The sequence below is a fragment of the Diorhabda sublineata genome, chromosome X (genome assembly GCF_026230105.1).
Source record: "Diorhabda sublineata isolate icDioSubl1.1 chromosome X, icDioSubl1.1, whole genome shotgun sequence".
NCBI classification, from domain to species: domain Eukaryota; kingdom Metazoa; phylum Arthropoda; class Insecta; order Coleoptera; family Chrysomelidae; genus Diorhabda; species Diorhabda sublineata.
In genome coordinates, this window is record NC_079485.1 from 32,824,683 (window position 1) to 32,841,529 (window position 16,847).

The 16,847-nt window shown below is 29.0% G+C and overlaps 1 protein-coding gene across 5 annotated transcripts; it reads left to right on the plus strand.

Moving 5' to 3' along the window:
• The first annotated feature begins 296 nt into the window (after positions 1-296).
• On the plus strand, positions 297-7,083 carry LOC130451186 (E3 ubiquitin-protein ligase SIAH1A-like). Of its 5 annotated transcripts, XM_056790031.1 has the most exons (5): positions 297-880; positions 1,476-1,933; positions 3,055-3,311; positions 4,540-4,688; positions 5,866-7,083. In XM_056790031.1, the coding sequence occupies exons 1-5, from the start codon at positions 826-828 to the stop codon at positions 5,895-5,897; spliced, it is 951 nt and encodes a 316-aa protein (XP_056646009.1). In that variant the 5' UTR covers positions 297-825; the 3' UTR covers positions 5,898-7,083. The 5 variants fall into 5 exon arrangements, with proteins under 5 accessions (XP_056646009.1, XP_056646008.1, XP_056646012.1 ...); XM_056790030.1 differs by having other exon boundaries at positions 318-880; positions 4,540-7,083; XM_056790034.1 differs by having other exon boundaries at positions 318-564; positions 4,540-7,083.
• The last annotated feature ends 9,764 nt before the right edge of the window (positions 7,084-16,847 follow it).

Sequence of the window (16,847 nt, forward strand, 5' to 3'; positions counted from 1 at the left end):
AAATGATACTCCAACTGAACGTCAGCACCGATGGTCACGTCAGATGACTTTTCAACAGTCTTCTTTCTATCCCTTTCAAAATTTCTAGCACAGATTAAATAGAGCTGAGCAATCCTTTGTCTCTATAATCGTTTAGTTTGACCTAGGAGTGGTTCATATATAGTTTGGTCTACTTTGCACCATACATGTAATACATATATGCGTTGCATTGCAATAAAGAGCGCTTCGGTGTCAACAGTGTACACTAGTGCAAGATCAGCAAGAGATCAAACCTAAAATGTCAACTTTATTCTTCCATTCTCTAGAAATTTCATGTTTTGCAATGGTGGTACAAGTGACAATAGTAAAAACAGTGATAGACGTGATGGTGTCGTAGTATTTTTTAGCAGTGAAAATAAATCTTTACACAATTATGAACTATTTTAACGATTTACTGCTTGAAACATTATGATTTACAGGCCCAATGTCCGCAGGCGAAAAATAAAATTTCGTACTGTCGGTTTCGACTCATAATTGGCAATCATAATTTGCATATCTCAAGACCAGTATATAAATAATGTACGGGTAAATTAATAACGTTTGTCATTTCTTTTTTAGCAACTAAATAGCATCTACCAATAATGAGTTCTTAATGTCCCAAATGACTAATAATTTGATTAAGCATTAGAATGTTTAAACTAGGTATAACCTATTCTTTACCTTAAAAACAAATAACATTGATTATGTCAAAACATTTCTATTTTAATTTCTTATTACATTTAATTGGATACAAGTAAAATTGGATAAGGTTTTGAATTATAAAGTCAAATCAAATCATTTACTAAAATGAAACGTTCCCTAGTATCAAAAGCAAATCAGAAAAATAATGACCAATATCCAGGTGAGCTTTTGGATTGATATAATGCATAATGTATGTTATATCAGTATAATTATAATTTAGCATTTCATAAATTTTAAAGTAGAGTAATATGCAATAGTCAAAATTATATTAAAGCTGATAAATAAGGCACACAATTTTTAAACTACATCATTGTATATATGTTATTATGAAACCAGTATTTTTTCAAAATCAAAGAGTAAGTTGAATAATTTTAGGATAATAATACTTACATTGTATAACAAAATAGAATATGTACTCATAGGAATATTTTGCAGAGGATGTGTAGAGGAATATAGAAAATTTGGTCAGTCTTTTTCACTGTTTTTTAATTCATCTTTCGTAAGATTTATAATTATAAAGTTTCATCCTTCCCAATTAAGCAACTAGAAAATTGTTTAAAACATTTTAATACAAATACAAAAGTAGATAGGTTATTGAAATTATTTCCACAATTGGTGCAGATTAAAGCAAATCCTTATATTTGTAAAATGATAGGTTTTTACGATGGGTAAATAACCATTTAGTGAATCTCTTGTAGCTTTACACACAAAATTTATTCCATTTCTGTACTTTTGCAATGTAAATTATTTTTTAGCTAGAACTCGAAGAAAAATCATGGCTCAAGTAGTTAGTCAAAAAAGGGGCCGTGGGATCAGTACCGGTGAAACTCCTTCAGCATCTTCAAGTTCTACCAGTCAACTGTCTGCCTTAGGTACTGCTCCTGGAACTCTTACAGATGAACTAGCTGCACTTTTTGAGTGCCCAGTATGCTTTGAAGTTGTTCTACCTCCTATTATGCAATGTCAAGTTGGTCATTTAGTTTGTGCTAGCTGCCGCCCAAAATTATCCTGTTGTCCTACTTGCCGAGGTACTTTAGGAAATATAAGAAATTTGGCCATGGAAAAGGTAGCAAATAACCTAATGTTTCCTTGTAAACACAAATCTACTGGCTGTCGCATGTCTCTTGGACTCAATGAGAAAGCAGAGCATGAAGAAATTTGTGAATTTCGTCCCTACAGTTGTCCTTGTCCTGGTGCCTCATGTTCTTGGCAGGTAATTGTATAGAAAGTATTATATAGGTATTAGCAAAATATAGTTATTGTATTTATCTGTCTACATCATATATAATTAAATGTGCATAATTATTAATATAGGTAGTTCCACTTTCATATCTTTATTTTATATTGAATATAACTTATATTTACACATTTTTAAGATAATTGAGAATGCTATTTTATTTTATTTTATTACCTGAGTCATTTACTCTATAGATCTCAGTTTAGATATTTGATGACTGGTGGTGTTGGGTATCAATAATAAACCCAAAATGTAATTTTTGTCTTTTCATTCTTTTCTATTATTCGCAATGGCCTTTGCTTTGTTCCACATTCTGCTTTTAATACTCAATATTCCTGTTATCTTATTTCGATTTTACTTTGATCTTCTCTATTGTTTATTATTCCCATATTCTTTTTGATTGTCTATATTAACACTGCACTGGTAATATTTTCTATTCTTTTGTTATCTTTACCTTCCTTATTTTTATCTATCTTTGTCACTCCATATAAGATAGATTTAATGTTAAGATTAGTCCCTATATTACTGTAACGTTATAACCATTTCATTATAAATTGCAACTTAACTCTTTCAACCATTATTAACTAATGTGAACTTTCCCTAATACTAATTTTTTCACCTGCATTTAGTGTTTTGAATATTTAGAAATAATATAGATTAGAGGCATACAAATTTGGCCCTGTCCTCAACAGAATTTGATGTTGTATAAGTAAAGCAAATTTTGAAACTTGTTGGAGTCTGAGAAAGTGACTGAAATTTCTGTATTTCAGAATGCATTTGAACTATTTTAATTGAATATTGAATATGAAATGAACTGCCATAAGATTCCTCAACGCTTCCAATCTCACATTCATAAAATAATAGCAATTGGCTTGCCAGCTTAACAAGCAAACTAGCCATTAGGATTCTAAAAGGTCCCTTGCTTGAACTCAAATTATCAGGCAATCATTTTTGATAGAAGAAACAAAAAAAGCCAGATAATTGTATATTATTTTTTCAATTTATGTTTATTCTCAATTATATTAGATTATATTTTTTTATGAAGAGAAAAAACTTACTAAAATATGCATTATTAAGATATAGTATGATGTTTTTAGGGACAATTGGATAAAGTAATGGTGCACTTACAACATGCTCACAAAAATATAACTACTCTTAATGGAGAAGATATAGTGTTCTTAGCTACAGAAATAAATTTAGCTGGTGCTGTAGATTGGGTCATGATGCAAAGTTGTTTCGGTCACCATTTTATGTTGGTGTTGGAAAAACAAGAGAAGAATGATGGTCATACACAATTCTTTGCCATTGTTCAACTTATTGGATCTCGAAAACAAGCTGAGCACTTCGCTTACAGGTACCTTACAATTATCAATAAAGTGACAGTAAAATGGTTTAATAATATATAATATTGAACTTTATTCAGTCAAATTTGAAATTTCAGCTTTCACCTAAAAGTAAATCTAGATTTTAGGGGGCTTGGTATTTTAGCTTAGCTATCTTTCAATGCTGGTGCAATTTATTATAGAATGCATGACAGTTAATTGTTCTTGGTATCTGTTATTGAATGTATCATTGTAAATTGATTTTAAGACATAATTAGATAATGTAGCTGTTTATTTCAAACTATTTATGGACCATATAGCTTGACATTGGTTCATCAATATTTTGTATGTTACTGTTAGAGGATAGCCTAAAGTTAATCTTAGCATTGTGTTGTGAACAGAACAGGTTTATAAAGTACAGCTGTAATTGAGTTGGAACTTAGGAACTGTTGCTGATGCTTATTCAACATATAAACTGCTATTACCATATGACTCACAATTACACTATTCTCTGAAAAGTTGAAGGGGCCATAATTCCAAATTTCAAATTAATTGTTATGTAAGATGAAGAACTGTATTAATTTTTTCATCGTCTATGTATTTCATTAAGTCATTAACAAAACAGTATTGTTTTGTTTTTTTTAAATTTACCTAGAGGCATACAAAAAGAAGGGTGGATTTAGTTTAGAGATCGATCTTTAGAGCAAAGTTTTTCAAATGTGTCTCACTGTGAGTCAAATGTTTTATTAGAACAAATATCCCCAAAAAAGTCACTCCTGCATTTCTTTGAGAAGTTTTACACGTTTTAATAAATTAGAATATTTTCACTATAAAAATCGGATAAACTATAAAGTACAGGTAATGGAAAAATTCTGAAATTGAAATTATTTTTAATATACATATCTCATCATTGACAAGGCATTTCCAGTGCTTTGTAATGGGAAATATATATTTCTTTAATTTCTTATTTTTAAGACCTTTTTATATATATGTTAATGCTTCTAAATGTTCTTGATTCTTATCGGAAAATATATTGAAGTTAGTCCACTTTGGTGTTTCCTTGCCACATTCCCAATAAAAAACTACTCATAATATAGCGGTTTTTATAAGTTGAGCCTGTGTATTTCAATAATAAAATTATCATATATATATATATATATATATATATATATATATATATATATATATATATATATATATATATAATATATGCCTAAAATATGAAATTATGTCATACTTTAATTTGTTTTTTTCCTATAGATTGGAACTTAATGGAAATAGAAGGAGACTGATTTGGGAGGCCATGCCCAGGTCAAGTCATGAAGGAGTAGCATCAGCAATTATGGGTAGTGACTGTCTGGTCTTTGATAATTCCATTGCACAACATTTTGCAGACAATGGAAATTTAGGTATTAATGTTACCATTTCCTTAGTTTGCTAAACAGTACGACCTTTCAAAATTAGGTGATAATGAGACAGTTACTTTTATTTAGTCTAATGTTTTTTAGAAATTTTGTCTAGTATCATTTTCTTTTCGTCAGGTTTAATACAGCAGCAAAACATTCTACATCAAATATACTTATAGGTAGAGATGGATCATTACGAATGATTCTCTGCTACAGAAACTATTTGTGATACAGGTTCGAGAAGAATTAAGAAACTCTCAAGAAGTAACGAAAACAATCTGGAGATTATTTAATCATAGGATTATTTCAATAGTGATTAATTAAATGCATAAAACAAAATTCCCCATATGTTTTACCATCCTTGTTAGATATTTCTCATTTAACTTTATATAAAAAAAGTTCTCTCGAAGCTGTAAATGGTTTGTAAAATATAACACAGAATCATTCTTATTTTTCTAACTTCTATAAGAAACTGTATAGAAAGTTTACAAGTAATTAATATGTACAAATCTTAATATTAATTTCACATTAGCAGAATCGCAAATATTAACTACTGGTGAGTGAGAAGTGTTTACTGCAAAATATGACGCATATCATAAGTTTATGTAGTTCCAAATAGGGAAAGGCTATTGATGAACGTTAATAGAATGACAAATCATTAATTAGAAAAATGGATTTCATAGGCTTCTCAAATTTTAAGTTTAACACAATTGAAGTTTTTGCAGCATAATCATGCTACTAGTTTCCAAATTAATGTATGTAAATGAACATGAATGATTTTTATATGGCAGTTAGATAAGAACGTGGAAAATTAATTTTTGTTTAAAATTATTCCTTAAAACCCTTTTGGTAAACGGCAGTACCAATTTTTTTATTACTGTAAGCTTCATAATTATTAACTACTCTTTTCAGTTTGTGAAGTATTTTATCTGTTCACCTCTATAATTTTGATTGTACTATTCATTTACAATTAAATATTCGAATTGAAAATTATCAAGCAAAATGGATCAAGTCTAGTAAAACTATTTTTGTATCTACTTTTGCTCAAATATTAAGCTAAATGATAATTCATATTTTTTTACAATGTCATCTATTGTAGAATAGTCATAACTATATTCATTTTACTTCTTTTTCAGATGTTACTCTCTGTCATTTAAATTTTTTGTGTCTATTTTTTTAGTTTCCAAGCAAGTATTGGGCAAAATAATGTGAGTGAGGCCTATTTTATATGAAATTTTGAAAATTGTCTTCAAATATACATATCTGAGATGTGGCTATTAAAAACCTCTAATATTGACAAGTAGGAAGGTAATGTTAAGTTTGTGTTTGCAAAATTATCTTTCCTTGCGCATAATGAACTTTTGAATGTACATTTTTCTTATTAATATAAAACATCTAATATACGAAATAGTTGGTTTTTGTGATTTTTGTGGATCTTAATTAAAATGTTTTAAAGTAACTGACTTGTTCAGGTACAATGACTGATGTATAGTAGATGGTTTTTAGTTTATACTTTATGTCTCATTCTCACTTACTTTTTCTCGTGTAAAAAGAATTTTAGACAAGATTATAATTGAAGGATATTTAGAATAACTACTTGCTATTCTTCATTTATATTGTTCATTGTTTTTTTAAAGAAATAATTATTTTCTCTTGCTGTGTTTTAATAGTAATTTGAATATCAGGTAACCAAATAGCTTATAGGTAATTCGATTTTAGAAATAGCAAACTGAAAGTCCTCTTCACTACAACAACTAATTAATTTTTCCTGCTAATTGTGATACTCAATATTAACTTGAATAATTGTCACATCCATTAAACTTCTTCAGTTTAATGGATATATCTACAATCTTATTTTTTATTTAACATGATTAGCTCCACATAGAAATTATGAATAAACTAATTTTGGATCAAATTCACCGGTCAACAATATTCACAAAATGTAATTAGGTTCTATCTCCCACCTTTCATCCTGTTTTTCAATGCATTTGATTTCATATGATAAAATTATAACTCCAAACATCTATTTAGTATCCTCTTGTACTTGTATTTTTCGACGTATGCGTCCATTTTACATAAAATATATTGTGATATACTTAATTTAGATGAACTTTACCTATTTTTGTAGCTATTAATGAAAAATGGTTACTTGATATTTGAACGATTTTGGTGTACAAATTACAGTGAGTGAAAATTAGAAAGTGAAATCCCATGAAAACACCAAATCAGATTTTTAGATACTAGTTTATTCTCATCAAAAGATTTGTTGTAATTTTTATATTCTAAAAATAGTGTTTATTTTTTATTTAATTTGTTTTTAGGAGAATGCCTTGCTATACTTTGAGTTATAATAACTCAACGCTAAATATTAATAAAGATTTATTTCATGTGTGTATAATTTGTTGTTTGTTCCTGATTCTGTCTTTGTTGGTATTTTAATGTAAACCAACTTTAGTTTACTTGATATTCAGGTACAAATGCTAATGTCATTTAGGTTTAGAAATGTATTTGGCGTTCGAGTTATTCCAAAACTCTGGGATTTGTTATCCTTCTTTGGATCCCATTCAGGCATTAACTAACTAATGTGATATAAAAGTACAGTCAATAATAACATTTATTAGTTCTCATAAGAAATATTGTATTTATGGGATTTAGAAACCATGCTTTTAGATTAGATCAAATTATAAATATATATGTTTTAAAATGAACTATCATAATAGGCTAGTTCACAAAATTTGGAAATTAGTTTAAAACTACAGCTTAGCATCTATTTCACCCCAAAAATATATTATTTTAAGAAAAATGGGTTGTTTACGTTAGTGTTTTGAGTTTTTAGAAATGAACTTGAAATTGACCGCGAAAAAGGCCAAGACTGTCATGGCGTCTTGAATGATGTCGCACCTCGCGAATCAGCTGTGTTTGTTTATGACAGTCAATTGTGTTTCTTTAATAAATAATAAATTCCTCGTATTATAAATACTGTATAGTGCCCCAATGTGAAAGTACAACGATAAAAACGCCAGACAAATGATTCATATACATTCCAAACAATAAAGCAATATGAAGAAAATGGTTAAAAATGGCAAGGAGACAACTAATTCCACAAATTATTTCTGTATTGATGTATCTATTTATAAATATACAAAATCTACCATAATATACCACACATAACATATAACATGTTATGACTTAATTAAGTTAAAATTATTGAAACTTTGTATTCCCTAACCTCAAAATCAGTTAAGAATTTTCATTCTACAGTGGGTAAATGCGACTCTTTGACTGGTAACTGCTAATTAAATAAGACTTTGTTTGTTTTTCAAATAATACTTACATATAAGTTCTAACACTGCGGACTTTCGATGAACAAAAGTATGTGTTTAATGCAAAAAATTTGTCAAACATAACTTCGTCAATTTTGGGCAAATTACTGTAGTTTGCTTTGTTAAATCTTGATTCCATGGCAAATTATACCTGTCTTTCAAGGTTAAACTACAATCGAACTTTATTAATTTAACAATAATTGCTGAAAACTCAAAATAACCTGGTTACTTTATACGAAAGTGACAGCTACAACATAGCGTTTCACGAGGTGTGACGTCACGCTTTTCTGATTGGTGTTTAATGTCGCATGATTAAACGCCTCATTTTGTCGCTTTCATTTTCCAAAAATATTATTAATCTTTTATTATTTTTGTAGAAAAGTTGTTTTTTTATTTACTAATTATCATGGTTAATCATTAGAAACTCACAGCCATCCAATTTATTCTTAGTGGAATCAAGCCTATTCTCAAATACGTAACCATATGTTAATAGTGAAGCAAATATAGAAATGATCAAAGCTAGAATGTATATAACTGTAATTGATATTCATACTAAATATACTATTTACAGATACCACAACACTAACAATTACTCTGTTTGATGCCTATTTCAATCCAGTTCATCAGCTTCAGACACTGTTTTAGTTAATATAAACATAATTATATATTATATAATATACGATTTATTATATAAAAACGGCTTCTTAACAAATTGCAGTTAGAAGCAATTATGTAGCAAAAAATAAACTGTAATTAAAAAGTCCGTTGAAATTAATTTCTATTTAATTTCACCTTCAGTCTTTGCTATTATACTCTTTAAAATATTATTTCCATAGAGACTTCTATTATTTTGTACTTGAAAGTGTTTTAGTTGACCTTGTGTTTTCACAATTGTATCAAATAATAATTAAAAAGAATAACGCTATAGTGAATTGATTTTAATAAATCAGTACATTTCAACACCTTATTAAGTTCTGTCACAAGTTTTTGTTTAATAAACCACAACTTAATTCGTAAATAAAAAGTAATAACTGAAAATGAATCATTATAGCACCAACGTATGATTAATAATAAATTATTTGTAATTATATATATTCACGGATCTTTTTCAATTTTTGTTCAAAATATTATAAAACTAATTATATCATATGGTTACGGTTCACATCATTTAATAAGAAATTCTAAATCCCATTTTTCGTATATCTTTGTGTAGCTTTTCATTTGTACATTAATTTCATCATAAAATTGTATGAATGTTACTTTCATATCTGCATAGAGAAAATAACCACGAAAAATAAGTTGTTTTACATTGTTTATTATAATTTGAGAACTCAAATATTATTAGGAAAAAGTAAATATTTTCATTTTTCTTATTCACTTCATGGTGAATTTTTATTAAATTTGAAAATACTCTCCTAAACAATTTAACCTGATTATTTCTTCATATGGTATATAAAGGGTAAGCAGAGTATTAAATTATTCATGTGATTAATTATGGATAAAAATCAATTTTCTTGTATTGGAAACACCGTGCGGCTTTTACAGTTTTTAAATAAAGATGAAACTTTTATTACACATGTAAAAAGGTTTTGATAATTTTTCTTTTCTCGAATTTCGTAAATTTGAAATATCTTGAACTACATGAACTTATATGATTCTCATTTTGAGAAACTCTTTATATTCAGATGATTATTATTTTAGTAGTGTTGACGAATTCACCAGGATTACTTTTCCTGTAATATTTAGTTAATGGTTTTTTTCAATGTATTATGTATTCCATAGTTCTAATACAATTTTCAAAATTTATTGAAAGTGATTGTGCGTGTAAAATGTTATACTTCCATTTCAGCTATGTAAAAAACACTAAACTATAATTTCAAAATAAAATCCATAAATAAAGTTCTAAATTTAGTAACACCCCAAATGAGGTGGGTAAAAACTGTTAATCCATCAATCAGGATAGTTTATTTTTTTTAATAATTTCTAACTCAAGTAATTATAATTGAGATGTACAGGGTAAAAAAAATAATGCTAGAATAATACTAGTATCTAGATAAACAGTAACTGTTACCTTTTAAAGGAGTATTATGGTGTGACCTATGAAGTTTTATGGTGATGCATAAGGTAAAGAAGAGGGTTTTCAGGTAAGACAAACACTATATCCATTGTAAAACAACTACAGTGCTCATAAAAAGAGGGACTGCTAACTGTTGACGAAGCTGATGAGAAAAAGGAGAATAATTTAGTAAAATTTAATGAGAATACCAATTTTGCATTACAAATAAAAGAAAATTTTCTCTAAAATATATAATTCCGTTCCGTCTTCGAATCTTTTGGAATAACGTGGTCATTTAGTGAGTAATAATATTTAGATGTGGTACAAAGATTAAAATAGTAGCAGAAACGACAATTCCATAAAAACGCGTTATTCAATGAAATTGACCTGACATTGAGTAAATTAATTCAAGGTATATAAAAACATGATGCCCGTTTACTGAATATGATATAGGGGACGTGAACTAATTGAATAGTAAGCAGTAAAATGTTAGTGCATTCTAAAAACAGAGATCTAAAATTGAGTACTTCATCTTATTTAGATAGAAAAAAAAACATTATTATGAAACGAGAAATTTTTTCGACTATAAATGTAACAGTAGCGTCAATGCGAGTTATTGCTTCTTGCAATCTTTCAGCAGCCTATAGGTAAGCCTTTTAAAAATTCCAAGAAAAAGAAATTCAAAGGATTTATATCTGGTCATCTAAAAGACATTAGTACAGACGTACTTCTGTTCCAATTCAACATTTGATAAATTTTCTTTGCTTAATCGCTATTAAGATCCTGTCACGTCAATGTAATGTCTTACTGTTCAGAGTCTTATCTGAACTGATGACAAAAATGCTACTATTTGGTTCATTTAAAGATAGCAGCAGATACCAAATACTTCCATCTAGGATTCCAATTTCATATTACAGTCCAATATTCTACAATAATCATGGATAAACGTAGAATAAAATTTCATACTTTTTCTTCATTTGTTATGAGGGAACAAAGTGGCATAAGATTAGGATGAAATTTTCAGATATGCTTCATCGACAAAGAACTTAATCTTACGTCATGTTCTTCGAAAGTGTAGTTATTCAATATTCATGGCAGCATAACGCCAGGAAAGCAGTTGTTTTTCTCGTAAAAGATAAACAAAAGTTGGGCTGGTTAATTAAATAATGATGTAATTGGTCTAACATTGTACATAACCGCTTAAATGGAGCGTCGTTCTCAACATATCTACATCAAATAACAATTCATCAGTATTATTGCTCGATCGAACTTCTTTATCAACTAGATTGAGTTCCTGATTTCCAACGCGCTTACTATGGTATATAACAAAGAATATTTTTAAATCATAAATTTACAAAATAGATCTATACCATTGCCTTATAGATCACCAGATCCAAACCCTTTGGATTTTTTCTTGAAATTTTTAAAAGAAAAGTGTTACTTTGAACCTGCCGGGCTGTTATATGTATAGAGAAGTACGTATTAAAAATTTTATACCTTTTAATAACAAATTCATCGCTTTATTATAATTGTGTGGTTTAGTTAATAATTAAATATTGTCTTAGGCCTTGTTTATTATTGATTTTGTCAAACATAACATTTTTATTCTTATCCTATCAATTTGTTCTAGTCCTATATATTCATATCCGAAAAGAATGGGTATCTATAATCCTGTATATATTCTTGAACGAATTTCAGCTCATACTCATTGAATAAAGTTCTGAATTTATTTTGTCTGTTGAAATATATTTCATTGACCTTTTGATATATTAATGCTTCTAAATGTTCTTGATTTTAGATAAAGACTTAAGTTAGTCGTTATATGTGATTACTGCCTATATTTCATATTTTTATTATAAAATACATCTTGGAATTTCTATTTCAAAACTAATCAGTATAATGAATGGTGGTAACAATAAACAGCTGTCCAAAAGTTAGGATATTTATTAAATAAAAGCTAGAACAAAAAATTTAATGGTAGTTCCATTCTATAATGGAAATTGAATAAAAGCTAATACAAAATAATAGAACAGAATAATTTATTAAGGAATTCGTTAAAAAATATTATTCAAACAAAAACTAAAGTTTTGTATGATCCCCATTTACATGTCGATAGTTAATTGTTTTCTTTGCATTATCAAAATCAAGTAAAGTCTTGAAAATTTTGTACAGCTGTACAATATTTTTATACAAATAAAAATAAGCAAATCTGAATTCCGACTGCTTATAGATTCAAAAAATTGAATAAAAAAATTCCCAAAAAATCAACATCAAATTAAATCTCATTTAATTCATCGATTCAATTCCGAAAACAGGAAGATTTAGAAATATTTTTTACTTTTGAATAGGTGTATATCAGCAGAAACGGAAATACGAGGATATCTTAGCCAATTATAGAACCAAACAAAATGTCAAAATATTTTATTACTCAACATATTCTCCTCTTAATTGGATACATTTATTACAGTGAACCTGCAACGTCTCTAAACCTTACAAAAAAATGTTTCTTCTTGCTCTGTAAACCAGCTTTTATTACCTCCTCGTTGGAAGAAAATTTACGACCTGTTAAACTTTTTTTCAGTTGAGGAAAGCGATGATAGTCGGGCGGAGCCAAATCTGGTGAATAAGGGTGGTGTTCTAGTAATTCAAACCCTAAAGCACGAATTTTCCGCGTCTTTTCTCTTTAATTTGTTTTCCTTAGAGTGGTCAGTAATGTCGAATAGTAATCTCCAGTTATTGTTCTACCCTTATCCAAAAAATCAATCATGATTATTCAATGACAATCCCAAAAAACTGAAGCAAGAACTTTTCCAGCAGATTATTGGACACGAAACTTCTTAGGTCTCGGAGAACCAGAGTGTCGCCACTCCATCGGTTGCTGCTTTGTTTCTGGATCGTAAAAATGTACTCAAGTCTCATCCATAGTAGAAATTCGGTTTAAGAAGTCTACATCGTTTTCAAATCGAGCACAGATTGAACGCGATACTTCTACGCTTGCACGCTTTTGGTCAACATTCAAACATTTTGGGAAGCAAGTTTTCTCATGTCCAAAATGACGTTAACTATATGATGAACGCGTTCTTATGAAATATTCAGTGCTTCAGATATCAGATATTTTCGGGGACTGACACAGAAACTGGCCTTCCCGATCGGTCATCATCTTCATTGGAAAATTTACCTCTTTTGAAGCTTGTAGACAATATTTTACGGTCATTGATCACCAATACCTTTGTTATTATCAGCTTATCTCCGTAAACCTGTTTACCTCTTAACCCTTTTAAATACAGGTACTTGATGATGGCTCGATACTCCAATTTTTCGATTTTCACAATTTCGGTGGACATCTTTTTTTTTTAATTTAGTGCGTAACTCTGGTTTACTTTTTGTAGTCAAAGTTTACATTGACACTTCTAATAAGGTATTGTTCGTTGCTATGGTAACGCAATATTTTGTTTATGCATGGAACTGGTCTAGGCTAACTAGATATCAATATATAATATATCCTCGTATATATATATATATATATATATATATATATATATATATATATATATATATATATATATATTATTTTTATTATGTATATTGAAATTTATATTTAATTTGTTTTATCTTTATTTAGTTATTTTTATGTTTGTTTTTCAGTTTTTACAAGCTGTTGTGTACAAATTGTAACTATTTTTTGACAATAAAGCTAAGGACACATTTTTAACACGTGCCGTGTTGACACATGTTAACAGAATGCGACACATCAGATAGGCCGGACACATATGTGTGTTATAAAACGTGTGTGCCAGATGACATTTTGATATTTTTAACCTGTTAAGTAGTATCCTCGACCTTCAGGTTCATACAATACAAATTCACAATTCTCCGGAGCTCATAAAATAATGGAGCACCTACAAGAAGAGATGGATTGGTTGGATGAAGAAGAGGAAATGGTTGCGGATACTGCAGCATTGGTTGTGCTACAATATTAATTCATGGAATACTGGGTTCATGCAATAAACCAAAGGGACTTCCTTGAGTCTTTTCTGAAACAAAAGTATTGGTTTGAGATTGTCGTTTTCGTTGGTTTCGGTAGTCCTTATTTCGGAAATTGTACAAAAACTCATACTTTCGTACCTCTTCTATAAATTGTACCTCAATTAATATAAAGATAATTATAGATATATTACGGAATATAACCTACAATACTTTGTAACACTTCTGACGAAAATCTGACCAACGTAGATATTGAAAACACGCGCTATGACGTGATAAAGCGTGTTGTTGGTCTCTGACGACACATCACAATAATATGATGCATAGATCTATTCAAAATAACGGAATAGATATTTATATAACACGTGTTAATGCGTGGTAATACCACACGTGTTAAAAATTTGTCCTTAGCTTAAAGCATTTCTCTCTCTCTCATATAGAATTCCAAGACAACTATTTTATTATACAGGTATTACCATAATACGTTGTTTTCCTAATAAACCTGATAAATATAGTGATAATTGTTTTTTGTTGTATGGTATACAATGATATTATTTTTATGTATAATAACGCCAGTTCTCAGAGTATTGATTGTATAGGGCAGAGTTATATATGTATTTTTGTCTTGGATTGGATTTGATTGTAACGTTGGTTGTTTAATGTTATGAGTGTAGAGTTACATACACAGCAACATTAGGAGTGATACACTCAGGAGCAATTATTTATAAACCTTTTTTAGTAATGTGATAGCATTATATCAAGAATTAAATCATAACATAGGCAAGGAATTTTTTTCACATGTGCTCAAAAAAAATTCTGTTAGACGACAATGTAGCTGAAAACCCTCTCGTACAAGTTTAGACTTAACAAAAGGAGGTGGTTTATGTCTACTTGGGGCATCTAATTCCAAGCAACTTCAACTTCGTGAATTTACTGCGCCAAAGTTTATGAAGGGTGATGTAAATTGGATAATCTTTTCACCATAATATCTCACACATATTTGGGGTATCCACGAAAACATTAATGCCGGCTTCCTTCAGAAACTCAATGGTTTGACGTGCAACACGTGGATGTCTGTTGACTTGCTGGAAAAAGACTTGAGGACGCCCATTGAGATAAGGCAGTTAAGTAGGACATAGCATATCGCTTAGCTGTCGTATTGCCTCGAACAAAAAGTGAGAGGCTACTATAAACAAATACCCCTCAAAGATTCGTCGTTAAGTATGATATGCCATTCTGCCTATCATTGCTGTAGGTATCTGCACCAGCTCAAACATTGACGACACTTTTGATTGCAATTTGAATATGACTTAAAACCAAAAAAAAGTTTGCTATAATTGGAAAAAAAAAGTCTACGAGGATTAATAAACCGACTCTCATAAAATTTTAAAAATTGTTTTACTACAACTTTTTTAATTATGCATATTACAATAATTACTTATTTGTATATTACAATGAAGAATAATTCCGATAATATCTCATCCAAATAAGTTGCTTTGGTTAATTTATCTAATTTTGTAATATTACCAATACCCCTTCTGCCAAGAACGTCTGATCTTGAGGTTATAAGTGGCTTCTAGGAAGATTATTATAGAAATAGTAATAAATAGAGATACTGCTTACGGTTGTCAAAGACAAACAATTAAATGGGAGGAGGAATCGCCGAAATACCATATGGTCCTCCAGGTAATCATCCAGTGGAATCACTAAACACAAGACTAGTTACGTATCAACAGAACTCTTAAATTACCATGCCTATGCGACCCATAACAGTATATTACTGATGTTAAGTAAACTATTGGAAATCCATAAAAAATCTTAAAATTGAAAGATCAGTACTACAAATTTGGAGGACTGACTGAAAAGTTTAAAGGTATGACACAACAGTTTATTTGATTCATTATAGAATTATTTTAAATTTTTTATATTTATGAAGTTCACGTCAAACTAAATACTTGATTAAAAATTATTTTTTTTCGGAAATTAAAGATTTGGTAAGTGTATTAAGAGTGGTAAGAATTCATTCTACAAGCTGAATTTTTTTGCAAATCTTAATACATTTATTGTAAAAAGTGTAAACACTGTACTATACTTTTTATGCATGTGTAGTTTTAAGATATAGTCACATTTGAGCAAATCATATTTTTTGTAAAATTGCATATATGTTTGTATTAAAGAGAGTTTTTGAAGAAAACATAATTGTAATTGTTTTCAACATTTTTGTATATTTATTCACTATCCTTGTTTATCAAGCTTTCTATATGTAAACGATAATTTGCAATAAAAGTTTAACTTCTTTTTACTATACCTAATGTTCAAAAAATTCCCTTCATTTGAACAACAACTATTAAAAAGTATTTTACTTTTGAAACGTAGTGCATTTTTGATTTGTTTTTTCTAGAGACCCAACCCACATGAATATTTAATACATATGAAACAGGCGCAACATTTTAATATATTTCTACTGTCTTAATTAATGGAGTTTTGGTTATTATGAATTGCATACATTGTTTAATGATATGAGTTCTGTTCCTCTGTATTGTGCTTTTAATATATACTAGTAATTTAACTGGACATTTTGGTATTTTACCTCGGAGACCTGTGTTCGCGTTTCCTATTTTAAACATTTTTAATTCTGCCGATATATTCTAGCATTATTTGTATAAAACCATTAATAATCTGATTACAATAGTTTTTGTTAAACATGTAGGACACACGAGCCTTCTCACGTGTGTAAAACCAAATTTTTCCCTCAAAATATTTTTCCTACGAATCTTTTCACAAAAAATATGAATTACA